The sequence below is a fragment of the Cibotium barometz genome, chromosome 44 (genome assembly GCF_041138505.1).
Source record: "Cibotium barometz isolate CiBa-2024 chromosome 44, ASM4113850v1, whole genome shotgun sequence".
NCBI lineage: Eukaryota > Viridiplantae > Streptophyta > Polypodiopsida > Cyatheales > Cibotiaceae > Cibotium > Cibotium barometz.
In genome coordinates this window covers 30,646,316-30,674,161 of record NC_141089.1, presented here as the reverse complement: position 1 = coordinate 30,674,161, position 27,846 = coordinate 30,646,316, and the positions used below count along the sequence as shown (strand labels likewise).

The following is a 27,846-nucleotide window of genomic DNA, read 5'->3' as shown; positions in this document are numbered from 1 at the left end:
TCCATTAGACATCCCCCTCATGAAGTGGGAATGCATCAGTATGGAGCCCTCAGTGCAATCAGGTTACAACTCCATCTTCGTGGTAGTTGATAGACTAACCAAAGTTTCCCATCTGATTCCAGTAAAAGAAACCTACACCACAGTGGATGTGGCTAGAGTGTTCCTCAAAGAAATCTTCAGATTGCATGGCCTACCCAGAAGAATAGTAAGTGATCGAGATCCCAAATTCACGTCAAGATTCTCGACTGCATTTTTTGAAGCAGTAGGAACTTTCTTGGATCTTAGCACAGCTTACCACCCCAAGACCGATGGTCAAACTGAAAGGGTGAACCAAGTAATCAAATATATACTTTGGTCATGCTGGCAGGGAACCCAAGAAATGGCTAAGCTACTACACCTAGTCGAGTTCGCCTACAATGCTTCTTATCACAGAAGTATTGGGATGAGCCCTTTCAAAGCTTTGTATGGACAAGATTGCTTAACTCCATTAACTTGGTCCGACCCATTGATTAGGGTCGAGATGTCTAGACATATGCTTGATGACATGGAGCAGCAGATGCAGTCAATTCGTAAAAAAATAAAAGCTGCCCAGGATAGAAAAAAGTAATATGCAAATAAGAAGAGGACAGACTGGAAATTCGAAGAAGCAGATATGGTCTTTATTCGAGTACGTCCCAAAAGAAGTTCTCTATCTTTTGGTCTTTATTCGAGTACGCCCCAAAAGAAGTTCTCTATCTTTTGGGAAGTACAAGAAGTTATCCCCCAGATATTGTGGACCATATCTGATTACAAAGAAAGTAGGTGACTTAGCCTACGAGCTTCTTCTGCCTCCTCATCTCAAAGTACATAATGTATTTCATGTCAGCCTTCTTAAAAAGTATATACCAAGCCCAAATCATGTGCTTGATGATGAAATCTTAACTTCTTCAACCCAAGGGCAGATGGAACTCCAACCTGAAGAAATCCTTGATGTTCGAGAAAAGGTTCTCAGGAACAGAATTCAGAGAGAATTATTGGTCAAATGGAAGTTCTATCCTTTTGAAGATGCCACTTGGGAGAAAGAAACCGAACTATTATGAGATTACCCTCAATTTGCGAGATGAGGACATCTCGTGTTTTTCAAGTGGGAGAGTGTAAGATTCCTCCCCAGCCTCTCAAGATGTTCAGTATCTTCCCCTGTAATCAAATTCCTCTTCAGATATATAAAAGATCTTGTTTCTACCTATTTTGGCTTAGAGAGAGAAAATATTCTAGAGAGAGGTTATTTAGATTTTAGATATTTTTGGATGGAAAAATATCTCTTCTTATTAAAATAAACCAAAAAGATTTTCAGAAGGTGCATTAAAAATCAATTATAATCTGTTCAAAAGGCCTTATCCTAGGGGTCCAGATTTTCTGAAAATTTTAAATTAAGGTTTTGTGGGGCCAATCAGATTCATCCAAATGTGTGGAGGAGATAAATAGAAGAAATAAAGAAAATCCCCCCAAAAATGAGTAAATACTCACATAAGATGAAGAGTGGACTAAGGACCAAAGGAAATACTAAAAAAATAAATTTTTGACACCTCAGAGTGGGGATTCCCCCTCATGAAGGAGGCGCCTATTTCACATGTGTGGTGGAGTTTTAAATTCCCAAAAATTGAGATATTTCATCTCTCCTCTCTCCTAATTCAAGTCTAGTTCCAAAAAGTAAGCTAAACTGACCCAAAATGGTCAAAAACTAACCAAACTGATCTGGAAAATTCTAGAATCAATTTGCTTGGTTAGAAGCTCACGTTTTCCTATAAATAGAAGCCTCCCCCTTTGTTGAAGCTTAATAGTGTTTTATGCACTGTTACTCTACTCCTCCCTAGAGTCAAAAACTGTGAATTTATTAATAATTCATTAGTTTTTGATCATTCCCTCTTCTAAAGAATTGGTGGCCACTCTTGCAAATAAGAGTAGATCCCTCAAACCATCAAGCCAAAGGAAAGCTCCCAGAAATTCATGTAAGTTAGAAATCCTACTTTTTCTTTAAAATGATAAATTGATGCTATGCCTTGTTGGAAAGGCTTTCCCCCTCTCTTCATTCTTAAATTTAGCCTTTCTTTATCCTAGTTAAGTAATCAAATTGTTAGAATTAAACTTTTCATACTGTTTCTCTTTTAAAAGTGGAATTTGATTAGTTTAGAATGCTTTAAACCATTTGGGGATAATTTTTAAGTAATTTAAGGTTAGGGAAAATTGAAAAAGGGTCAGCCATACAAAGGAGGTTATGGCAAAATTTTCTTAAATTTTGTGAAATAAGTTTTATCTTTTATTATTCAAAAAGAGTAATCCCCATCGTTTGTGTATTCTAAAAGTATTATTTTCATTCTAGGCATAGAAAAATGCATAGTAGAAAGATTTTTATTATAAAAGTGTTATTTCCATTAAAATTAAATTCTATGCATAGAAAGATGCATATTGATTATTTTATAAAAGAGTGATTTTCATTAGATTTAAATTCTATGCATAGAAAGATGCATATTGATTATTATTTTTAATTATAAAAGAGTGATTTTCATTAGATTTAAATTCTATGCATAGAAAGATGCATATTGATTTTTTTTAATTATAAAAGAGTGATTTTCATTAGATTTAAATTCTATGCATAGAAAGATGCATATTGATTATTTTTTAATTATAAAAGAGTGATTTTCATTAGATTTAAATTTTATACATTGAAAAATGTATATTGGATAAATTTTTATTATTATAAAAGTGTTACTTTCATCAATATTGATTTTTATGCATAAATAGATGCATAAAAGAATTTTTTTTATTATAAATGTGTTACTTTCATCAATATTGATTTTTATGGATAAAAGAATTTTTTTAAATTATAAAAGTATTACTTTCATCAATATTGATTTTTATGCATAAATAGATGCGTAAACAAGTCTCTTGGTGCTTGAGAGGCCATGGAAAATCCCGTTCTTCCCCATACCATCTTACATAAAGATGTTGTGATTGGTGACTAAACTTTGAGAGCATTTGGGGGTGGGTACCCCCTACATGCTTGCAAAGTTTAGTCACCATCGGAGCATATTTGTTCTAACAATCAGCGCCCAGTGCGGATTTTTCAAGTCTCTTGGTACTTGAGAGGCCATGGAAAATTGCTCTCTTCCCCATGCCATCGTATCCAAACATGCTCCGATGGTGACCAAACTTTGCAAGCATGTGGGGGTGGGTCCCCTCCACATGCTTGCAAAGTTTGGTCACCATCGAAGCATTTTTAGATTAGCAATTAGTGCCTATGGCGGATTTTTCAAGTCTCTTGGTGCTTGAGAGGCCATGTAATATCCCTCTCTTCCCCATGCCGTCGTACCCAAACATGCTCCGATGGTGACCAAACTTTGCGACGAGCAGGTGGGGGTAGGTCCTCCCCACATGCTTGAAAAGTCTGGCGAACCATCGGAACCTGTTTAGATTACCAATTAGCGCACACTGCAGATTTTTCAAGTCTCTTGGTGCTTGAGAAGCAATGGAAAATCCTGCTCTTCCCCATGCCATCCTACCCAAACATGCTCTGATAGTGACTAAACTTTGCGACCATGTGGGAGTGGGTTTCCCCCACATGCTTGAAAAGTTATGTCACCATCGAAGAATTTTTTCGTACCCAAACATGCTCCGATGGTGGTGACCAAACTTTTCGAGGATGTCGGGTGGGTCTCCCACACATGCTCACAAGGCTTGGTCACCATTGAAACTTGTTTAGATTAGTAATTAGTGCCCAGTGCAAAGTTTTTAAGTCTCTTGGTGCTTGAGAGTCCCGCCATGAAAAATCCTGCTCTTCCCCATGCCATCGTACCCAAACATGCTGCGATAGTGACCAAAACTTTTGAGCATGTGGGGTGGGCTCCCCCCACACGCTCAAAAAGTTTGGTCACCATCTAAGCTTGTTTTGATTAGTAATAAGCACCACGTGCGGATTTTTCAAGTCTCTTGGTACTTGAGAGGCCATGGAAAATCATGTTCTTTCCCATACCATCTTACATAAACATGCTCTGATGGTAATCAAACTTTGCGAGCATTTGGGGGTGGTGGGTACTAGCCACATGCTTGCAAAGTGTGGTCACCATCGGAGCATGTTTGGACTAGCAACAATCAGTGCCCAATGCGGATTTTTCAAGTCTCTTGGTGCTTGAGAGGCCATGGAAAATTCATCGCTTAAACATGCTCCGATGGTGATCAAACTTTGCGAACGTGTGGGGGGTGGGTCCCCTCCACATGCTTGCAAAGTTTGGTCACCATCGAAGCATTTTAGATTAGAAATTAGTGCCCATGGTGGATTTTTCAAGTCTCTTAGTACTTGAGAGGCCATGTAAAATCCCTCTCTTCCCCGTGTGCTGTCGTACCTAAACATGCTCCGATGGTGACCAAACTTTGCGAGTAGGTGGGGGTGGGTCGCTCCCGCATGCTTGTAAGGTATGGCCACCATCGAAACGTGTTTAGATTAGCAATTAGCCCCCACTGCAGATTTTTCAAGTCTCTTGGTGCTTGAGAAGCAATGGAAAATCTCGCTCTTTCCCATGCCATCGTACCGAAACATGCTCTGATAGTGACTAAACTTTGCGAGCATGTGGGAGTGGGTTTCCCCCGCATGGTTGAAAAGTTATGTCACCATCAAAAAAAAATTTCATCAGTAATTAGCGTCCACTGCGGATTTTTCAAGTCTCTTGGTGTTTGAGAGGCCATGGAAAATCCCACTCTTCCTCATGATATCGTACCCACAAACATGCTCCGATGGTGACCAAATTTTATGAGCATGTGGGGGTGGGTCCCCCCCACATGCTCACGAAGTTTGCTCACCATTAGAGCATGTTTGGATAAGTAATTAGGGCCCCCAGTGTGGATATTTCAAGTCTCTTGGTGCTTTAGAGGCCATGGAAAATCTCGCTGCCATCATACCCAAACATGTTCCTATGGTGACCAAACTTTGCGAGCATGTGGGGATGGGTCCTCCCACATGATTGCAATGTTTGGTCACCATCGAAAATGTTTGAATTAGCAATTAGTGCCCACTGTGGAGTTTTGAAATCTCTTGGTGCTAGAAAGGCCATGGAAAATCCCGCTCTTCCCCATGCCATCGTACCGAAACATGCTCCGAAGGTGACCAAACTTTGCGAGCATGTGGGGGGGACCCACGCCCACATGCTCACAAATTTTGGTCACCTTTGGAGCATGGTTAGATTAGAAGTTAGCGCCCATTCATGACTTTTTAAGTCTCTTGGTGCTTGAGAGGCCATGAAAAATCCCGCTGTTCCCCATGCCATCGTACACAAACATGCTCCAATGGTGACCAAAGTTTGCGAGCATGTGGGGGGTGGGTACCTCCCCACATGTTTGCAAAGTTTGGTCACCACCATCAGAGCATGTTTGGACTAGAAATGAGTGCCCAGTGTGGATTTTTCAAGTCTCTTGGTGGTTGAGAGCCATGGAAAATTCCTCTCTTCCCTATGCCATTGATGGTGACCGACCCACACCCGCACATGCTTGCAAAGTTTTTTTATCATCGGAGTATTTTTAGATTAGCAATTAGCACCGAGTGATGATTTTTCAAGTCTCTTGGTGCTTGAGAGGACATGAAAAATCCTGCTCTTCCCCATGCCATCGTAACCAAACATGCTTTGATGGTGACCAAACTTTTCGAGCATGTGGGGTGTGTCCCCTACACATGTTCACAAAGCTTGGTCACCATTGGAACTTGTTCCTGTTCTGCATAAAATTCCCCTTCTCATGATAAAATAGATTTGATCTCTTTCTTTTATTTCTAAAACATTCTTCTCTCTTTCCCATCTGTTCATATGTCATGGCATGCAGCATAGCATCTTGGAATGTAGTTGGCTTGTTACCCTTAACCAGAAATTTGATTTGCCTGTTTAAGCCATTCACAAATCGGGAGGCCCTTTCCTTTTCTGTTAATGAGGGTGAATATTTGTACGAGTCCCAAAATTTATCATGATATTCTGTAAAACAGTAAGTGCCCTCTGTTCCAAGTTTAAAAATTCATTCATTTTCTCCATATGGTATTCTAGTGGACAGTAATGCTGAATCATATACCTTTTTATTAGAGGAGGCCACGTGATGTCCTCATTCCATAAGTCCTTGCTGCGCATAATAAATTTCCAACCATAATGTTGTAGAACCTTCAAAAGTAATGCTGTCTTTTTGTTAGCTTCCTCACTGAAGTTACATGTTTGAAAATAATCTTCAAGAAGCTGCTTAATCCATGCTTCTCTTCTTCACTCCTCTTTCTCTTTCCATCAAAGGTTGGTAGTGACCTTTTCTTTGTAACTTGTTTGAGGGAAAAATGTCTACATGTCCCGATTTAAATCTTGTGTCCATAGAATTTTTCATGGCCTGCACTATGTCCTGCAACTCCTTAATAGCTCGATGAATTGAAAGGTCAAAACCAACCTGTGCAGCAACTCTTGGTTGAGCACTTATAGGAATTTCACCAGGTTCTTCTTGTTGCTCACATCAGAATTTCTTGCTCCTTGCCGTTCTCGTTGACCCTCTCTATCATCAAAATTTAGACGATCTTCCATCTCCCCATCTTCTCGGTCATCTCTGTCTTCTTCATTCAAATTCATGGAAGCTCGAGCGCGCATGACTCTCATTCTTTCCTCCAATTCTTGATGTCCTGTCAATAAGTCTGATAACTTCCTCTGGAGTTACACCCACACGTAATAATCCTTGTAAAAGATCCTCTTCTTACCCTGGATTGACTACTGAATTTGTTTCATGTGCAGCCATCTTGTGACTGTACAACAAAATTACAAAACAATTCTCAAGAGAAAGAAATTCTTGGCTGTATCACAAAAATAAAAAATAATATTAGTCATCCAAGACCTGTAATATCTGCAATCAAGTGTAGATTGCCCAACCTTTACTCTCATACCAACTGTGACGTACCCATATCCTGTTATATGTTCTAACACAAAATTTCTCAAATCTTATAGAAAAAATCACTCATACTTTAGAAAAACAAAAAGATTTTCAATAAATCATATTCGTTTACAAATCCAAAGTAACGATAATATTTGTCAATACAAAAATCAGAGAGATATTCACCAACAAAAGATCTAGCCAATAGCCCGTCCACCCAACCACCCGCCGCAGCTATTTCGGGTATGCCTCTAGTAAATCTCATCCACTCTGGGTTCTACCAAATGGCTCCAAGAGGGCATAAATTACAATCTCTTTCTGGCGTTCCCTATCTAAGGACGGCCGGCCCGAATCTCAAAATATCTGTCTCTCTATCTTGCAAATTCCTCAAGGCTCTGGAAGAAGCCCCAAAAAACACCCCAGGAGAATTAGTAAATTGTCATGCACGAAATCATCAAAGATAGAAAATCTTTTTCTAAAAACATGCATTCGAACCAAATTAGAGAAGATACGTTTTGCGAATACCGACCACCCCATGTGGAATCTCCCAATTATCTGAACACGGACTTTATTCGTCCTATGATGAACTAACTTTCTTTAATTTGCCTCTGACAAATAAAGTTATCTACACCCTCATGCAAGGCCGTTACTGAAAATTGAGGGTCAATTTGATGTCCGAGCCCCGTTTCGGGTGCTCGTTGCGTTTATCTAAAAAGTCCAAAAATTGAACCAAAATTAACATATCTAAATTACTAAATTTGTGACCAAACTTAATCTTTTATGTCCTCTATGTATTTCCTACTTTTGAACACTAAATATAGATGCTAAAAATTGACGAATCAAATGGACCCAAAAATATATACATATGAGTACGTTACAATATGTTGGGAAAATATTGAACATATGAATGTGTATGGGGCACTTCTTATCAAAAACCTCCAAGAGCTTTGGAGGGGTTTCAAGATGCACGATAGATGTAGATGTCATAGAAGCATCAAATCTTTCTTTTGTGAGGAATACTCGCATATGGACCATATATTCATGACTATCAAGGCTTTTCACTATGTTCAAATAGGGAGCGTAACATCCACACAGCATATATACATCATTATCTCGCTTTTGTCATTGCTGAATACTCAAAAAAATCGTGGATAATAAGTCTTTCTACAAAAGGCCAAAAATTAGTGGTACAGGCATTGGTTCACCCATCTCTCCTTGTAGTGTTTACTTAGAAAGAGGCTTATGTAGTACAGAGAAAGATGAATGTGATTATTGTAGATAGCGTGTGCTCAATAGATGGAAAAATCAAGAATCGAGTACCACCTCATAGGATGACTCCACATTAATGGGATTTAGCATCCATCGCAATTGAAATTGGTAGATTCCAATAGAGAAGCCAACCCTCAGAATAAAGCCCTAAAAATGGATCTATTATAGGCTACTAGAGTATTCGAGAGAATGCACGTTTGAGCAGCTTACAACTTCATTGGTTCTGAAAGAGCCAGGGAGAATGTGCCTTATGGGTGGTGGAACTAAGAAATTGTCATACAAGGAGCAATAAGTAAGAAGCAATGGCTGTCGTTTTATCGATTTAGTCTCATGAGAGAGAAAGGCTGGGTTTTCTTTGGGAAGTACGCCCGGTAATATATGAAGATTATCGATTGGAATCTAATTGTGTTGGAGGGGCACACTCCTTAGCATGATGGTCTCGCAGGTGAGGCCGGGACCGAAGCCGAGGAGGAGTCCCCACTCGTGTCCTTCTCCCGTGGTGGTGAGCTTCTGCTCAACAGATTTCTTGCGCATGTGGTCCATGATGAAGAGCACACAAGCACTAGACATGTTTCCATACTGGTCCAGCACATGCCTGCTGGGAGCCATCTTTTCCTTGTTAAGCTGGAGCTTCTCTTCTACCTGGTCGAGGATGGCAGGGCCGCCCGGGTGGGCAATCCAGAAGATATCGTTGTAGCTTGGAGGCCGCTCATCAGCTCCATCATCCGGGAACACCTTGGCAAATGCGTCTTTGAGGATGGAGCCGATGTTCTTGGAGATGATGGCGGGCACGTCTTTGAGGAGGTGGAAAGTCAAGCCCACTTCTCTAAGGTGGCCATCGATGGCTCCGTCACTGTCCGGCATGATATCAGCTCCCGTCCAGTGGACTTCAAACCAGGGTCTTTCCACTTGGGGGATGGGATCGCAGCCAACGATGAGGGCGGATGCGCCATCGCCGAAGAGGGCCTGCCCCACGAGGCTGTCGAGGTGGGTGTCGCTGGGCCCTCGGAAAGTGACGGCCGTGATCTCACTGCACACCACCAACACACGGGCGCCCTTGTTGTTCTCGGCCAGGTCCTTAGCGATTCTAAGAACTGTGCCGCCTCCATAGCAGCCCTGTTGGTAGAGCATCAGCCTCTTGACAGAGCTCCGTAGTCCGAGGAGCTTGGTTAGCGCCCAGTCCGCACCAGGCATGTCCACCCCGGCGGTGGTGCAGAAGACGAGGTGCGTGATCTTGGACTTGGGCTGGCCCCACTCCTTGATGGCCTTAGCAGCTGCCTCCTTGCCCAGCTTGGGCACCTCCACCACCACCATGTCCTGCCTCACGTCCAGCGACTTCTCCCAGTACGCGCATATGCTCGGGTTTGCCTTGAGTAACTCCTCGTTGAGATAGAGGTGCCTCTTCGTGATGCACGACTTGTCACCTGCATGCATATTGCAGCATGTCCATCCATCCATAATTAATTAGCAAGGCAGTATACTAATTTGATAAGCTGGCGCACATGCGAATTTATAAGATCGCCTGATCATCGTGCAATTCAATGCTCAAACAACATGAGTTATAAGTGCAGCACTTACACATGCGCTGGAACTTCTGTTTGAGCTCGCTCTTGTCGTTGCTGTTGGTGATGTCGAAGTAGAAGTCGGGGTAGTCCTTCTGGTAGAAGACGTTGGGTGGGACGGCTGTGCCGATGGCCAGCACAGTGGCAGGACCATCGGATCGCTCCATTTTGCGAGGGATGGCCGTAGTGCTCATGGTATTGATGGTGCTGATGATATAAAAGATGCAAAGCTTAGGACTGCTGCTATGTTCCAAGTGGAGTACTGGCTGCAATGGGACGAGGGACTGCGAAAAATGGTAGGGGGGGTGTGCCCTCTTATAGGGCATGTACTCCCATGGCTTCAACAGGCACGTTTTCGCCGTTCACCCGATCTCCTCCTTTGAATTAGAGCAAATGTCGTCTTTTGAATAAGAGCCGGGATGGGCTCGTCTTTGAAACCTCCAGCCATCTTTGAATTTGACCGACATCGCTTTCAGTACTCTCCCCTTCTTCTAATTTGCTACTTAAGCCACAATTCATTCTCTTTAATTAAGCCAACTTTGTGCTGGCTTCATTACCTTGACCAATACGCACATCGAAGAAAATCATGCCTTATTGTTTTCGTTCTCTCTCTCTCTCTCTCTCTCTCTCTCTCTCTCGTGTACACACACAAACTCAGTCACACACACACAATGTCATTAAAGAATCAACTGATATGCCTTAGTGATTGTCAACTTAGCCTTGCAAATGTCATATTATACTTTGTTGTGACCACAACACCTAGTTACCAATTTATTTGGGGAAGTGTGTAAGAGGATTGAGATGGCCATTGAATGGCATTAAAATTATAGTGTTAGAGGAAGCATATGATGGATTTCACTGGGGATTATATTTAATGGAACGCTTTGCAGTCATTGATGATGATCTTTGCTACCATCTTTACCTCGAGGACAGCATTCTCGGTCGTCATTCGTGCCCTTAGCATGTAGTAACACTGCTTCTACTTTGTGTTGTTTTCTTTACCAACGTAACGTAGTCCCAAGATTAAACATTTCACATGATCACTAATAGCAAGAGCATCACCTCTTTGAATATCCTGTATTTCCAAGACAAATGAACCTCATGACTATAAACTTCACACAGATGTGTGTAACAATGTCTTTGACTAATACCCAAATTGGAGAAAATGTCTTAATGTTTTGTGTACGATCTTCACATAAATCCTTGGCCCCCCATGAACCCACTTTGGCATCAATGACTCATTGAACATATTAAAATAGTCACAACCATAAAAAAGCTTCTTCACATTTATTAAACATAAGATATATACATATCCTTCTCTCTCTCTCTCTCTTACACACACACACACACACACACACACACACACAAAAACTCACTCACACACACAAACTCACTCACACACAAACACAATGTCATTAAAAAATCAACTAATATGCCTTACATGTTTCTAGAAGCGACATTATTTACATTTGTACCAATGTGCCTTAAATTTTGAAGGGTAAGCATTATTAGACATAATTAGTACAAGGGATAATCTAAAGGACAAGAAATGGCGAACAAAAATGATAACGAGCAATAAAATTATAATGGACTTGTTGACTATGACTCACTCGCCATCTCTCTTTTTCCCATCTCTCTCTCATGTGACAAACACACTCACATGTTGACAAAGTGATAGTCACCTTAGCCTTACATTTACCATATTTTACTTTGCTGTTCAAAATAGCACCTACTTACCAATTTGTTAAAGGATGCATGCTGCACACATAGTGTTAGTCAACATAGCCTTGCATACATCATAGTTTACGAGGGATGGTAGGGGGGGACTCCCCGGGCGTAGCTCTTTGATCGGCCTTCGCCCCAAGACTTCAACAGGCACGTTTTCGCCGATCACCCGATCTCTTCCTTTGAATTAGAGAGCTAGCTGTCGAACAAAAAAAAAAGAGCGGACTTCCATACCAAATTAGACCCGTGATGGGCTCGTCTTTGAAACCTCCAGCCATCTTTGAATTTGACCTACGCTTTCAGTATTTTACGTCCATTCATTCTCTTTATTTAAGCCTGATCTTTGCTACCACCTCTACGTCCATTCTCCTTCTAACTAGCTACTTAAGCCACAATTCATTCTCTTTAAATAAGCCATTTTATCATATGATCTTTGCTACCACCTTTACGCCGAGGATGACATTCTCGGTCGTCATCCGTGCCCTTAGCGTGTACATCGCTTCCACTTTTTGTGCTGGCTTCATAACCAAAGATTAAAAATTTCACTTGCTCGTTAATGGCAAGAGCATCGCTTCTTTGAGAGAGAGAGAGACACACACACACACAATGTCATTAAAGAATCAACTGATATGCCTTACATATTGCTAGAAGCAGCAGTCTTTACATTTCTATCAATGCACCTTTAATTTTTAAGGGTGAGCATTATTACTACAAGGGATAATCTCAAGGACAAGATATCGCAGACACAAATGATAAGTAATAGTAAAATAGATATGGACTTCATTATGACTCTCTCGCGATCTCTCTCTCTCTCTCTCTCTCTCTCTCTCATATGACAAGCTTCTTGATGTTTATTAAACATAAGATATATACATCTCTCTCTCTCTCTCTCTCTCTCTCTCTCTCTCTCTCTCTCTCTCTCTACATAAAGAATACAAATGCATGTGATAGAGCTAAATTGATGGAGGGGAGGGAATTTTTTAGGGGAGAAAGATAGGCGTCAGCGATGCCGCAGGTTCAAAATATTAATTTTCCCAGTGTCGATATAAGAGCCGCTAAAAATGATGCCTGGTGGTACTTTAACGGTTCTTATAGGATGGTTTATAGCGACAATAAGAAAATTCCAAATAGAAAATGTATGCATATACCATTGATAATGCTAGATTTAGTGCATATATTCATATTCAGTTTTTTAATTGCACACTTTTCGTGCCCACCAGTAGAGATATCTTCTACTAGTTCGGATAGTGACAGGTCACCATTAATTGGAGTTCCAAAGTGGTTGCGAAGAAGAATCCCTTGTTCATGGGCAAGATGCAAGAATGTTTGTGTATGACGTGAACGTCAAGTGGCATTGGAGCAGATAAGAAAACGAGGATCGTTTGCACCAATGCCAGCTAACATGATGAAACAAGTTGATTCCTCGGTTAGTATTTAAACTTATGACATGATATGTATACTCACGGTTTGCCATATGTAATGTTGAGTGTCATTTTTTAATATGGTTCATTAGGATGAGGAGGCCATGGACATTCATGCACAAGTACCACACAATATGCCTCATTATTCTACCATTAAAGAAAAGTTGAGAAAGGAGGACAAGTGTCGTAAGGAGAACTTGGAAAGTAGAGCATGCTTAGTACATTTGGAAGACCCAAGATTTCCTCCACATGAGATAGAGGAAGAGGATGTCATGGAGGAGATGATTACTCACTTTTTTCAAAGCGAGGGTGAGGAAGAGATACTAACTTTGAAACACATGAAAGAGAGAATGTGTTACACAAGGAGGCTAACACACAAATGTACGAGGGTGCAAAGTACTCAACCTTGCGGGCATGCTTGGAAATCCTCAACTTGCAAACAATATATGGGTGGAGCGATAATAATGGGAATAGCCTCCTCCAATTATTAAAGAAGATTCTACCAACAAACAATTTGATGCCTGCAAAAAGAAGTGATGCTCAAAAAATACTTTCCAAGCTTGGACATTTCCTCAAGCATCTTTTTACTTATCTCAACCTTCCCAACAGGATCATACCATAATACAGGTGACATGTAATATTTTCCATATAATGCTTTGAATGGAGACATTCCAATAGTAGACTGTGGACTACTATTGTATTCATATTCCACCAAATGTAGACTGTGGACTACTATTGTATGCATATTCCACCAGGGGAAGAGAGGAATTTTCCATGGCCTCTCAAGCACCAAGAGACTTGAAAAATCCGCACTGGGTGCTGATTGCTAGTCCAAACATGCTCCGATGGTGACCAAACTTTGGGGTACCCACCCCCAAATGCTCGCAAAGTTTGGTCACTATCAGAGCATATTTATGTAAGATGGTATGGGAAAGAATGGGATTTTCCATGGCCTCTCAAGCACCAAGAGACTTGAAAAATCCACACTAGGCACTAATTACTAATCTAAACAAGCTTAGATGGTGATCAAACTTTTTGAGCATGTGGGGGGGACCCACCCCACATGCTCGAAGATTTTGGTCACTATCGGAGCAGCATGTTTGGATACGATGGCATGGGGAAGAGCGGGATTTTTCATGGCCTCTCAAGCACCAGGAGACTTGAAAAGTCATCCACTGAGCGGTAATTGCTAATGCAAACATGCTCCTATGGTCCCCCCCACATGCTCGCAAAGTTTGGTCACCATCGGAGCATGTTTGGGTATGATGGCATGGGGAAGAGCGGGATTTTCCATGGCCTCTATAGCACTAAGAGACTTCAAAAATTAGCAATGGGCACTAATTGCTAATCGAAACATGCTCCGATGGTGACCAAACTTTGCAAGCATGTGGGAGGACCTCTCCCCACATGCTCGCAAAGTTTAGTCATCATCGGAGCATTTATGGGTACGATGGCATGGGGAAGAGCGGGTTTTTCCATGGCCTCTAAAGCACCAAGAGACTTGAGATATCCGCACTGTGCACTAATTACTAATCCAAAATTGCTCCAATGGTGACCAAAGTTTTCAAGAATGTGGGGGGGACCCACTCCCCACATGCTCGCAAAGTTTGGTCACCATTGGAACACGTTTGGGTACGATGGCATAGAGAAGAGGGGGATTTTCCATGGCCTCTCAAGCACTAAGAGACTTAAAAACTATGCACTAGGCGCTAATTACTATTCTAAACAAGTTCCAATGGTGATCAAGCTTTGTGAGCATGTGTGGGAGACCCACCCCACATGCTCGAAAAGTTTGGTCACCATCAGAGGAGTTTGATTTTTTTGCGAGCTTTATTTGGCGAGCTTTTTGGAGATAAGATAGTTTTATTTAAGCTTGTAAGAAAAATGATACATTTTGGTGAGCTTTTATATAGTAAGTATTTATGAAAGAGAAATAAATACATTCAAATACATACATACATACATACATACATATATACATGCATATTCTCAAACACACCTACCTACCTACCTACCTACCTTCCTACATATATACATACATATATGCATACATACATATATACACACATGTGTACAATACATACATACATACATGCATGCATACTCCCAAACATATACATGCATGCATACATACCCAACATGAGAGGCTTGATTAAAGCTTAAGTATAGGCACAAACTTCCTTGCTTCGAGGACGTGATAGTATATTGCCCACATACTCTGGTGATAGTGTCGGTTGATGCATTACCATATCCTCATTCTTATGTAATCCCAAAACTCGTAAGAAGACAAAATAGATATGCTTACATGCAACGTAAGACTTTCCTCTAGATTCTCTTTGCATGAAATCAGGACATGTACACCAAGGTTGTACCTTGATGTGTATAAAATAGTCCTCTCCACTCTCACATGCCAAATGAAAAATAGAGTAGGGGGATGGCTGCATTGCACTCTCATTAAAGGACTGTCGCTGTCATGGCCTCGGCACTACCAATCCTCTTTTCTACTTCTTTGGGAATCCAATGCCGCCACTTGGTTGATCTCTTTGTATTCGGTGTAGCATCATGTGGCCTCTTGTCACTTTCTTTGTTGCCCGTTGCTTGTGTGGATGTTTCTCCCACCCCTGACACAAAAGATTCTTCATGAGTAACATCTAACTTGTACCCTACCTTTACTAATTTCTCTACCTCTTGGCTGGTTATGTTGGTCCCAACATCCACTTTCCACATATCTGGGTATGATGGCTTGTATATTATGTTTGGATCTACATGCCATGTGTGTGAAACATCTGAAGGACAAAACCACATCATTTGAGCCTTTGGCCCTCCTCCCGGACCAAGATGTCGTCGCTCTAAGTAGAAGCTAGGGGCGACAACTCCAATAGAGCTTCCCTGTATGTATGAGTTGCACTTAAGTCTTCCATCAATACCTCCCAAACATTTGACTTTTGAGTTTGGAGGTGGAGGTGGAGATGGAGGTGGAGGCGGAGGCGGTTCAGGGAGGTGTGATCCCCCCCCTTTTCCCCCGTTGCACTGGCCAGTCCAGGCACCCACAGCAGAGCCATCCCCCGGCTCTGCCGGTTGCCTGGACTGGCCGGAGCAACGGGGGGCAAGGGGGGAGATGTGCAGGATGGGAGGAGTCACCGTCTGTGCAAACGGTAGTAGAGCAAGATTCATGACCTTTCGTCTCCTATCTGTCATTCAGCGCAAACTGTTTGCTACTCATATTCAAGGCAAAAGAGAGAGAGATGGCTCCAAGAAAACCAGGAAAAAAACAGGCAAAGACTAAGAAAGGTGTATGATGTGAATAGCCAAGATTCTATTGAGATTATGTTTTAATGTTTTTAGATATACTTACTTGGGCTTGGTGTGTGTGTCTTACAGACAACAGGGGATACTCACTTAGATCTGGGCGTGTTTGTTTGACTCTTAGCGAGACGAGGAAGCTCAATCACGGACACCTGTGTCCTCACATGTATCTCCTGTTAGAGAGGAAACAGAAGCACATAATTCTCTTGTTCATGAGGAAGAAGCGCTTGTGTTGGAGAACGAAATTGGCTCAATGAGCTCACCTCCTCCAACTCACACGGAGATGCCTGAATCTAGTACTAGACCCATAGAAGGCTTCTTGGAAAATCTATTGAATTGGGATTGCTTGGTGATGTATTCACTTGAAATATCCACACTATGCCCTAATTACTAATCCAAACATTTTTCAATGGTGATGAGCAAACTTCCTGAGCATGTGGGGTACGATATCATGATAAGGAAGAGTGGGATTTTCCATGGCCTCTCAAACACCAAGAGACCTGAAAAATTCACAGTGGGCGCTAATTACTAATGAAAAAATTCTTCGATGGTGACAACTTTTCAAGCATGCAAGGGAAACCACTCCCACATGCTCGCAAAGTTTAGTCACTATCGGAGCATGTTTGGGTACGATGGCATAGGGAAGAGGGGGATTCTCCATTGCTTCTCAAGCACCAAGAGACTTGAAAAATCTGCAGTGGACACTAAATGCTAATCTAAACATGTTCGCATGGTGGCCAAACTTTACAAGCATGTGGGGGCGACCCACCCCCACCTGCTCACAAAGTTTGATCACCATCGGAGCATGTTTGGGTACGACAGCATGGGAAAGAGAGGGATTTTACATGGCCTCTCAAGTATACCAAGAGACATAAAAAATCCCCCCATGGGCACTAATTTCTAATCTATAAATGCTTCAATGGTGACCAAAATTTGCAAGCATTTGGAGGGGACCCACCCCCACATGTTTCGCAAAGTTTGGTCAACCACCATCGGAGCATGTTTGGGTACGATGGCATGGGGAAGAGAGCAATTTTCCATGGCCTCTCAAGCACCAAGAGACTTGAAAAATCCCTGTTGGGTGCTGATTTCTAGTCCAAACATGCTCTGATGGTGACCAAACTTTGTAAGCATGTGGCAGGTACCCACCCCTAAATGCTCATAAAGTTTGGTCACCATCAGAGCATGTTTATGTAAGATGGTATGGGGAAGAACATGATTTTCCATGGCCTCTCAAGCACCAAGAGACTTGAAAAATCCACATTGTGTGCTTATTACTAATCTAAACAAGCTTAGATGGTGACCAAACTTTTTGAGCGTGTGGGGGCACCCCACATGCTCCAAAATTTTGGTCACTATCGGAGCATGTTTTGGTACGATGGCATTGGGAAGAGCGGGATTTTTCATGGCCTCTCAAGCACCAAGAGACTTGAAAAGTCATCACTGACCGCCGTTAATTACTAATCCAAACATGCTCCAATGGTGACCAAAATTTGTGAGCATGTGGGAGGGACCCGCCACATGCTCGCAAAATTTGGTCACCCCATCGAAGCATGTTTGGGTACGATGGCATGGGGAAGAGCGAGATTTTCCATGGCTTCTCTAGCATCAAGAGACTTTAAAAATCTGTAATGGACACTAATTGCTAATTGAAACATGCTCCGATGGTGACCAAACTTTACAAGCATGTGCGGGGACCCATCCCTACATGCTCGCAAACTTTACAAGCATGCGGGGAGACCCATCCCTACATGCTCGTAAGTTTAGTCATCATCGGAGAATTTATGGGTACGATGGCATGGGGAAGAGCGGGATTTTTCATGGCCTCTAAAGAACCAACAGACTTGAGATATCCGCACTGTGCACTAATTACTAATCCAAAAATGCTCCAATGGTTACGAAAGTTTGCAAGAATGTGGGGGGGGGGGACCAATCCCCACATGCTTTGCAAAGTATGGTCATCATCGAAGCATTTTTGGGTATGATGGCATGCGGAAGAGAGGAATTTTCCATGGCCTCTCAAGCACCAAGAGACTTGAAAAATCTGCACTAGGCGCTACCCCCACCACATGCTCGCAAAGTTTGGTCACTGTTGGAGCATGTTTGGGTACGATGGCATGGGAAAGAGCGGGATTTTCCATGGCCTCTCAAGCACCAAGAGACTTAAAAACTCTGCACTGGGCACTAATTACTAATCTAAACAAGTTCCATTAATGACCAAGCTTTGTGAGCATGTGTGGAAGACCCACCCCACATGCTCAAAAAGTTTGGTCACTATCGAAGCATGTTTGGGTACGATGGCATGGAGAAGAGCGAGATTTTTCATGGCCTCTCAAGCACCAAGAGACTTGAAAAGTCATCACTTGGTGCTCATTGTTGATCTATAAATGCTCCGATGGTGGTGAACAAACTTTGCAAGAATTTGGGGGGAATCCACCCCCACATGCTTTCAAAGTTTGGTCACCATCGGAGCATGTTTGGGTACGATGGCATGGGGAAGAGAGGAATTTTCCATGGCCTCTGAAGGACCAACAGAGTTGAAAAATCTGCACTGGGCGCTAATTGCTAGTCTAAACATGCTCTGATGGTGACCAAAATTTGCAAGAATATGGGGGGTGGGTAAATTTGGTCACCATCGGAGCATGTTTTGGTACGATGGCATGGGGAAGAACGGGATTTCCCATGGCCTCTCAAGCACCAAGAGACTTGAAAAATCTGCACTGGGCACTAATTGCTAGTCCAAACATGCTCTGAGTGAGCAAACTTTGCGAGCATGTGGGGGGTTACGATGGCATGAGGAAGAGCCGGTGACCAAACTTTGCGAGCGACCACCCCCACATGCTCACAAAGTTTGGTCACCATCCGAGTATGTTTGGGTACGATGGCATGAGGAAGAGTGGGATTTCCCATGGCCTCTCAAGCACAAAGAGACTAGAAAAATCTGCACTGGGCAATAATTACTAATCTAAACAAGCTCCAATGGTGACCAAACTTTAATTGACCAGAAGCATGTCAAAAACTCTCGACTTTGGATTGAATTCTAGACCAGCTATATCATGCAATTGCATGGGAAAGAGCAGGATTTTTCATGTCCTCTCAAGCACCAAGAGACTTGAATTCTAGACCAGCATATCATGAGATGGCATGGGGAAGAGAAGGATTTTTCATGTCCTCTCAAGCACCAAGAGACTTGAAAAATCATCACCCCTCACTCGGTGCTAATTGCTAATATAAAAATGCTCCGATAGTGAAACAACTTTGCAAAAAGCATGTGGGGGTGGGTGGGTCACCCCATCAGAGCATGTTTGGGTACAATGGCATGGGGAAGAGAGGAATTTTCCATGGCCTCTCAAGCACCAAGAGACTTGAGAAATCCGCACTCGACGCTCATTTCTAGTCCAAACATGCTCGGATGGTGACCAAACTTTGCAAGCATGTGGGAGGTACCCACCCCCCACATGCTTGCAAACTTTGGTCACCATCGGAGCATGTTTGGGTACGATGGCATGGGGAAGAAAGGGATTTTCCATGGCCTGTCAAGAACCAAGAGACTTGCAAACTCCGCACAGGGCGCTAATTATACTAATATAAACAAGCTCCAATGGTGACCAAAATCTGTGAGCATATGGGGGGGACCCACCCCACATGCTCGAAAAGTTTCGTCACCATCAGAGCATGTTTGTGTACGATGGCAAGGTGAAGAGCGGGATTTTTCATGGCCTCTCAAGCACCAAGAGAGACGTAGAAAGTCATCAGTGGGCGCTAATTGCTAATCCAAACATGCTCCAAAGGTGAGACCAAAATTTGTGAGCATGTGGGGGTGGGTCCCCCCCACATGCTCGCAAAGTTTAGTCACCTTCGGAGCATGTTTCGGTATGAAGGCATGGGGAAGAGCGGGATTTTTCATGGCCTCTCTAGCACCAAGAGACTTCAAAACTCCGCAGTGGGCACTAATTGCTAATCCAAACATTTTTCGATGGTACCAAACTTTGCAATGCTGTGGGGGGACCCATCCCCACATGCTCGCAAAGTTTGGTCACCAGAGGAGCATGTTTGGGTATGATGGCATGGAAAGAGCGGGATTTTCCATGGCCTCTAAAGCACCAAGAGACTTGAAATATCCACACTGGGCCCTAATTATTAATTTAAACATGCTCCAATGGTGAGCAAACTTTGTGAGCATGTGGGGGGGACCACCCCCACATGCTCATAAAATTTGATCACCATCGGAGCATGTTTGGGTATGATATCATGGGGAAGAGTGGGATTTTCCATGCCCTCTCAAACACCAAGAGTGGGATTTTCCATGCCCTCTCAAACACCAAGAGACTTGAAAAATTCGCAGTGGGCGCTAATTACTAATGAAAAAATTCTTGGATGGTGACATAACTTTTCAGGCATGCGGGGAAACCCACTCCCACATGCTCGCAAAGTTTAGTCACTATCGAAGCATGTTTAGGTACGATGGCATGGGGAAGAGCAGGATATTCCATTGCTTCTCAAGCACCAAGAGACTTGAAAAATCTGTAGTGGGTGCTAATTGGTAATTTAAACATGTTCCGTTGGTGACCAGACTTTTCAAGCATGTGGGGGGGACCCACACCCACCTGCTCGCAAAGCTTGGTCACCATCGGAGCATGTTTGGGTAAACCGGCATGGGGAAGAGAGGGATTTTACATGGCCTCTAAACCACCAAGAGACTTGAAAAATCCACCATGGGCACTAATTACTAATCTAAAAATGCTTCGATGGTGACCAAACTTTGCAAGCATGTGGAGGGGACCCACCCCCACATGCTCGCAAAGTTTGGTCACCATCGGAGCACGTTTGGGTACAATGGCATGGGGAAGAGAGCAATTTTCCATAGAGACTTGAAAAATCCGCACTGGGCGCTGACTGCTAGTATAAACATGCTCCGATGGTGACCAAAGTTTGCAAGCACGTGGGGGGTACCCACCCCCAAATGCTCGCAAATTTTGGTCAACATCAGAGCATCTTTATGTAAGATGGTATGGGGAAGAACGAGATTTTCCATGGCCTCTCAAGCACCAAGAGACCTGAAAAATCGGCATTAGGTCCTAATTACTAATATAAACAAGCTTAGATGGTGACCAAACTTTTTGAGCGTGTGGGGGGGATCCACCTCACATGCTCGAAAATTTTGGTCACTATCGGAGCATGTTTGGGTACGATGGCATGGGGAAGAGCGGGATTTCTCATGACCTCTCAAGCACCAAGAGACTTGAAAAGTCATCACACTGAGCGCTAATTTTCCATCCAAACATGCTCCAATGGTGATCAAAATTTGTTAGCATGTGGAGGTGGGTCCCCCCCACATGTGGAGGTGGGTCCCCCCCACATGCTCGTAAAGTTTGGTCACCATCGGAGCATGTTTGGGTACGATTGCATGGAGAAGAGCGGGATTTTCCATGGCCTCTCTACTACCAAGAGACTTCAAAAATTTGCAATGGGCAGTAATTACTAATAGAAACATGCTCTGATTGGTGACCAAACTTTGCAAGCATGTGGGGGGACCCATCCCCACATGCTCGCAAAGTTTAGTCATCATCGGAGCATTTATGGGTACGATGGCATGGGGAAGAACGGGATGGGTACGATGGCATGGGGAAGAGCAGGATTTTCCATGGCCTCTAAAGCACCAACACACTTGAGATATCTGCACTGCGCACTAATTACCAATCCAGAATTTCTCCAATGGTGACCAAAGTTTACAAGAATGTGGGGGGGACCAATCCCCACATGCTCGCAAAGTATGGTCATCATCGGAGCATTTTTGGGTACGATGGCATGTAGAAAAGAGGAATTTTCCATGGTCTCTCAAGCACCGAGAGACTTGAAAAATCTGCACTGGGCACTACCCCACCACATTCTCGCAAAATTTGGTCACCATTGGAGCATGTTTGGGTATGATGGCATGGGGAAGAGTGGGATTTTCCATGGCCTCTCAAGCACCAAGAGACTTAAAAACTTCGCAGCACTGGGCGCTAATATAGATTGGACAGAAGAAGAATGGTAATCAGCCTTTCACATATTATGTCGATTTTGGGTCAATTTTTTGACTTTTTCTGCATGTTTTGCGGTGTTATTTGTATGCGATTTCTACTCTATACTAAGAGAGTCATAGTGAGTGGTTTAGCCTAAAGGAAACTCATATGGGTGTCTACATAATAAAAATAAATGCAACGAGCGCGAAAACGAGGCCTGGACATCAAATTGACCCTTATTTTTCAGTAACGGCCTCGCATAAGGGTGTAGATGACTTTATTTGTCAGGGAGAATTAAAGAAAGTTAGTTCATCACAGGACAAATAAAGTCCATCTTCAGATAATTGGGAGATTCCGCATGGGGTGGCCGGTATTCGCGAAACGTATCTTCTCTAATTTGGTTCGAACGCATGTTTTTAGAAAAGATTTTCTTTCTTTGATGATATCGTGCATGATAATTAACTAATTCTCGTGGGCTTTTTTTCGGCTTCTTCCATATCCTTGAGGATTTTCTGTGCTGCAGGATAGAGAGAGAGAGAGAGAGAGAGAGAGAGAGATTTTGAGATTTGGGCCGGCCATCCTTAGACAGGGAATGTCGGAAAATGATTGTGATTTATGCCCTCTGGGAGCCATTTGCTATAGAACCCAGAGTGGACAAGATTTACTTGAGGCATACCCAGGATAGTAGCAACGTCCAGAGTGGTGGTTGGGTGGACGAGCATCAGAGAAAGGCCCTATTGGGGCTAGATCTTTTGTTGGTGAATATCTCTCTGATTTTTTTGAGGTTTTTGTATTGACGAATATTATTGTTACTTTGGATTGACGAATATTATTGAGACTTTGGATTTATAAACGAACATGTTTTATTGAAAATCTCTTCGTTTTTCTGCAGTATGAGTGATTTTTTTCTATAAGGTTTGAGAAATTTTGTGTTAGAACATATGGGTACGTCACAGTTGGTATGAGAACATATTACAGAATATGGGTACGTCACAGTTGGTATGAGAGCGTAGGTTGGGCAATCTACACTTGATTGCAGATATTGCAGGTCTTGGATGACTAATATTATTTTCGATTTTTGTGATATAGCCAAGAATTTCTTTCTCTTAAGAATTGTTTTGCAATTTTGTTGTACAGTCAAAAGATGGCTGCACATGAAACAAATTCAGTACTCAACCCAAGGCAAGAAGAGGAGCTTTTATAAGGATTATTAGTACGTGTGGGTGTAACTCCAGAGGAAGTTATCAGACTTATTGACAGGAATCAAGAATTGGAGGAAAGAATGAGAGTCATGCACGCTCGAGCTTCCATGAATTTGAATGAAGAAGACAAAGATAACCGAGAAGATGGGGAGATGGAAGATCGTCTAAATTTTGATGATAGACATGGTCAACGAGAACGGCAAGGAGCAAGAAATTCTGATGAGCAGCAAGAAGAACCTAGTGCAATTCCTATAAGTGCTCAACCAAGAGTTGCTGCTTGCACAGGTTGGTTTCGACCTTTCAGTTCATCCAGCTATTAAGGAGTTGTAGGATGCAAGGCAAGCCATGAAAAATTCTATGGACACAAGATTTAAATTGGGACATGTAGATGATTTTTCCCTTAAACAAGTTACAAAGAAAAGGTCACTACCAACCTTTGATGGAAAGAGAAAGAGGAGTGAAGAAGAGAAGCATGGGCTGAGCAGCTTGAAGATTATTTTCGAACATGTAACTTCAGTGAGGAAGCTAAGGAAAAGACAATAGTACTTCTTTTTTAAGGTTCTGCAAAATTATGGTGGAAGTCTATTATGTGCAGCAGGGACTTACGGAATGAGGACATCATGTGACCTCTAATAAAAAGACATATGATTCGGCATTACTGTCCACTAGAATACCATATGGAGAAAATGAATGAATTTTTAAACTTGGAATAGAGGGCACCTACTACTGTTTTGCAGAATATCATGATAAATTTTGGGACCCGTAGAAATATTCACCCTCATTAACAAAAAAGGAAAGGGCCTCCCGATTTGTGACTGGCTTAAATAGGCAAATCAAATTTTTGGTTAAGGGTAACAAGCCAACTACATTATTCCAAGATGCTATGCTGCATGCCATGACATATGAACAGATGGGAAAGAATGAAGAACGTTTTAGAAATAAAAGAAAGAGATCAAATCTATTTTATGAGATGAGAAGGGGAATTTTAGGCATAATAGGAGAATATAGATTGGACAGAAGAAGAATGGTAATCAGCCTTTCACATATTTGTCCCAAAGATGGTAGAAAAGGCACGAGATGTGAAGGCTTATGTTTTTGTTGTTTACAAAGGGGTCATAGAATTTATCAGTGCAAAAACAAACCAACAACATGTGAGGAACGTGAGGGACTAATTATAAAGAATCAAAAAATAAGACAAAATGTGTAGGAGAATGTACGTGGATTTTCAAGTAATGACAATGCTGCTCGTGGAGCAAAAGGAAAAGCTGCAGCAACCGTGGCCGAGGAGATTGAAGAATATGAACATGTCAATGGTGCTGTTCATGTAGGCAAGGCGGAAAACCGAGCTTCAATTATAAAAATTCCTATCAAGATTGCAAATAATATTTTTTAAGTGTTGAATAACTCGGGAAGCACCCATAGTTTTCTATTACCCCACATGACAAAACAGTTAGGAATAACTGAATTTTGTCAAAAGAAGCTTATGGTAGAGCTTGCTTCGAGAAAGCAACAAACATGTAAGGATTATGTCAAGAATATGCCTTTTGTCATAGGTGACCTCAAGTCAAAAGTAGATTTCCATGTGTTGTATTTAGGAAGGTATAATGCCATTTTAGGGATGGATTGGTTACCGAGAAAGGCTAGAAAAATGTGTCATGAGAAGCGGGTTTGCATGATTGGAGATGATGGTAAAGGTTATTACTTATTACAGGGTCAAAGATGTGATGTAGAATTTAGAATGATGTCTGCTATACAGTTTGTTAAAGGAGCAAGAAAAGGTTGTCATGTATATGTCATGGAACTGCGGACAGAAAGCCTTAAGGAACAAAAAAAGGGTGATGATCATCCTATGCTTCAAGAATTTCAAAATTTATTTCCTGAGATGATTTGACTGAATTGCCTCACATAGATTTGCAAATCATGAAATAGAGCTCATACCTGGTGCAAAACCTGTATGTAGAGCTCCTTATCATTTATCTGTGGAAGAAAGTGCAGAGTTGAAAATGCAATTGCAGAAATTGCTTGAGCAGGGATTTATTAGTCCTAGTGTGTCGCCATGGGGTGCTCCTGTTCTTTTTGTAAAAAAGAAGGATGGGACTATGCGGCTGTGTGTGTTTATTACAGAGACATGTGTTCAACAAAATGGATTTTAAGTATCCCTTATATGTATATTTTCTATAACTCCAACCAAGAAAATAAAACCGGCCTTTTGTTGAACTCACATGCTATTATCTTACATATTGTTTAGTGAACTCCCCGGGTTAGAATCTACTCTTCGAGACCTTTCCAATGATATATAGCATGATGGGTAAATTTACATATTCAAGAAGGTCCCAAATTGGTGATGATGTTGCCAATTTGGGGACTTCTTGAATATGCAAAATTGCCTATCATGCTATATATCATTGGAAAGGTCTCGAAGAGTAGATTCCAAATGTGCAATCTTGGCCAACTTTTGATTTGATTTTTAAAAATTTAGTATGAGTCCATTTTTCTAGAGAGAGGAGGTGTGGAAGTCCTTAAGGGGAAAAAATGGGAGTCCATATTTCGCTTAATGCTTGGTGCAAATCACATAACGTACCTTGAAGAGCATGCAATTGCAAATAGAATACTCTACTAGCATCACTTGTTGATAATCTCTTGCAATACTGGAGCATCCCATTGTTACCATCTCCCACATACTGAATAAATAAGGGCAAGTCTCTGAAAGTTGGTGGGTATCCTACAGAAGGGTCAATTGGGTATAGATTTCCATAAACTCATAGATGTAGATTTGTGTGACCACCTTATCTTCATGCAATCTTCTCTTATTCTGTCCAGTGACCCTTGCCCAAAGATGCATACTCTTCCAACACTCGAAAATGCAAATCCACCTTGTGTCGTTGTGATGGCACATTCACATTGGTGATTTCGCGCAAGGCCATGATTCTAGTTAGGTGAGAAGTCGCATAATCGGATGAGCTCCAAATGGAGAAAAGAATTAATAGGCCAAGTAATGTTGGATTAACAGCTCTATGTTGATGAAAGCACATTGGAGAGAAAGTGACAATGGCATGAAAGCATAGTAGAGAGAGAGAGAGAGAGAGAGAGAGAGAGAGAGAGAGAGAGAGAGAGAGAGAGAGAGAGAGAGATGAAAAGTGAGTATGCAAGCCATAAGCTCACAATAGAGATAGAGAGAGGAGAGAGGGAGATAGGGAGAGAGAGAGAGAGAGAGGAGAGAGGAGACTGATTTGGAGGGAAAGAGGTAGGGTAGAGATGGTTTTAGGAGGAAATTGATTTTAAAAAATGAATTATATATATATATATATATATATATATATATATATATATGGGTTTGAGTTAAGTTTTAAAGCAGGAGAATTCAAAAAAGATAAAAACAAATTCACTATTTTTGGTTCCCACCTATGTGAGAATGATGATGTGGAAAGTGATAGGATAATTTGGAGACATTAAATGAGGGTGAGTCATGCGTGCTCGAGCTTCCGTGAATTTGAATGAAGAAGACAAAGATGACCGAGAAGATGGGGAGATGGAAGATCGTCTAAATTTTGATGATAGACATGGTCAACGAGAACGGCAAGGAGCAAGAAATTCTGATGAGCAACAACAAGAAGAACCTAGTCAAATTCCTATAAGTGCTCAACCAAGAGTTGCTGCACAGGTTGGTTTTCGACCTTTCAGTTCATCGACTATTAAGGAGTTGCAGGATACAGTGCAGGCCATGAAAAATTCTATGGACACAGGATTTAAATTGGGACATGTAGATGATTTTTCCCTTAAACAAGTTACAAAGAAAAGGTCACTACAAACCTTTGATGGAAAGAGAAAGAGGAGTGAAGAAGAGAAGCATGGATTGAGCAGCTTGAAGATTATTTTCGAACATGTAACTTCAGTGTGAGGAAGCTAAGGAAAAGACAGCAGTACTTCTTTTTGAAGGTTCTACAAAATTATGGTGGAAGTCTATTATGCGCAGTAAAAGGACTTACGGAATGAGGACATCACATGGCCTCTAATAAAAAGGCATATGACTCAGTATTACTATCCAGAATACCATATAGAGAAAATGAATGAATTTTTAAACTTGGAACAAGGGGCACTTACTGTTTTGTAGAATATCATGATAAATTTTGGGACTCATAGAAATATTCACCCTCATTATTAACAGAAAAAGAAAGGGCCTCCCGATTTGTGACTGGCTTAAAAACAGGCAAATCAAATTTCTGGTTGAGGGTAACAAGCCAACTACATTCCAAGATGCTATGTTGCATGCCATGACATATGAACAGATGGAAAAGAATGAAAAACGTTTTAGAAATAAAAGAAAGAGATCAAATCTATTTTATGATGAGAAGGAAAATTTTATGCAGAATAAGAGAATATAGATTAGACAGAAGAAGAATGGTAATCAGCCTTTCACATATTTGTCCCCAGAGATGGTAGAAAA

The 27,846-nt window shown here is 41.8% G+C and overlaps 1 protein-coding gene across 1 annotated transcript; it reads right to left on the bottom strand.

The window, feature by feature from the left end:
- Positions 1–8,384: 8,384 nt before the first annotated feature.
- Positions 8,385–10,127, bottom strand: LOC147613197 (chalcone synthase-like). The gene is made up of 2 exons (XM_086782065.1): positions 9,760–10,127; positions 8,385–9,605 (listed from the first exon to the last, which is right to left on the bottom strand). The coding sequence occupies exons 1-2, from the start codon at positions 10,067–10,069 to the stop codon at positions 8,581–8,583; spliced, it is 1,335 nt and encodes a 444-aa protein (XP_086638191.1). The 5' UTR covers positions 10,070–10,127; the 3' UTR covers positions 8,385–8,580.
- Between the last annotated feature and the right edge of the window lie 17,719 nt (positions 10,128–27,846).

Coding starts and splice junctions, on each gene's coding strand:
- LOC147613197 (XM_086782065.1), bottom strand. CDS start 10,069: ATGCCCTATAAGAGGGCACACCCCCCCTACCATTTTTCGCAGTCCCTC. Junction 9,606..9,759: donor ACAGAAGTTCCAGCGCATGT/GTAAGTGCTGCA, acceptor ATATGCATGCAG/GTGACAAGTCGTGCATCACG.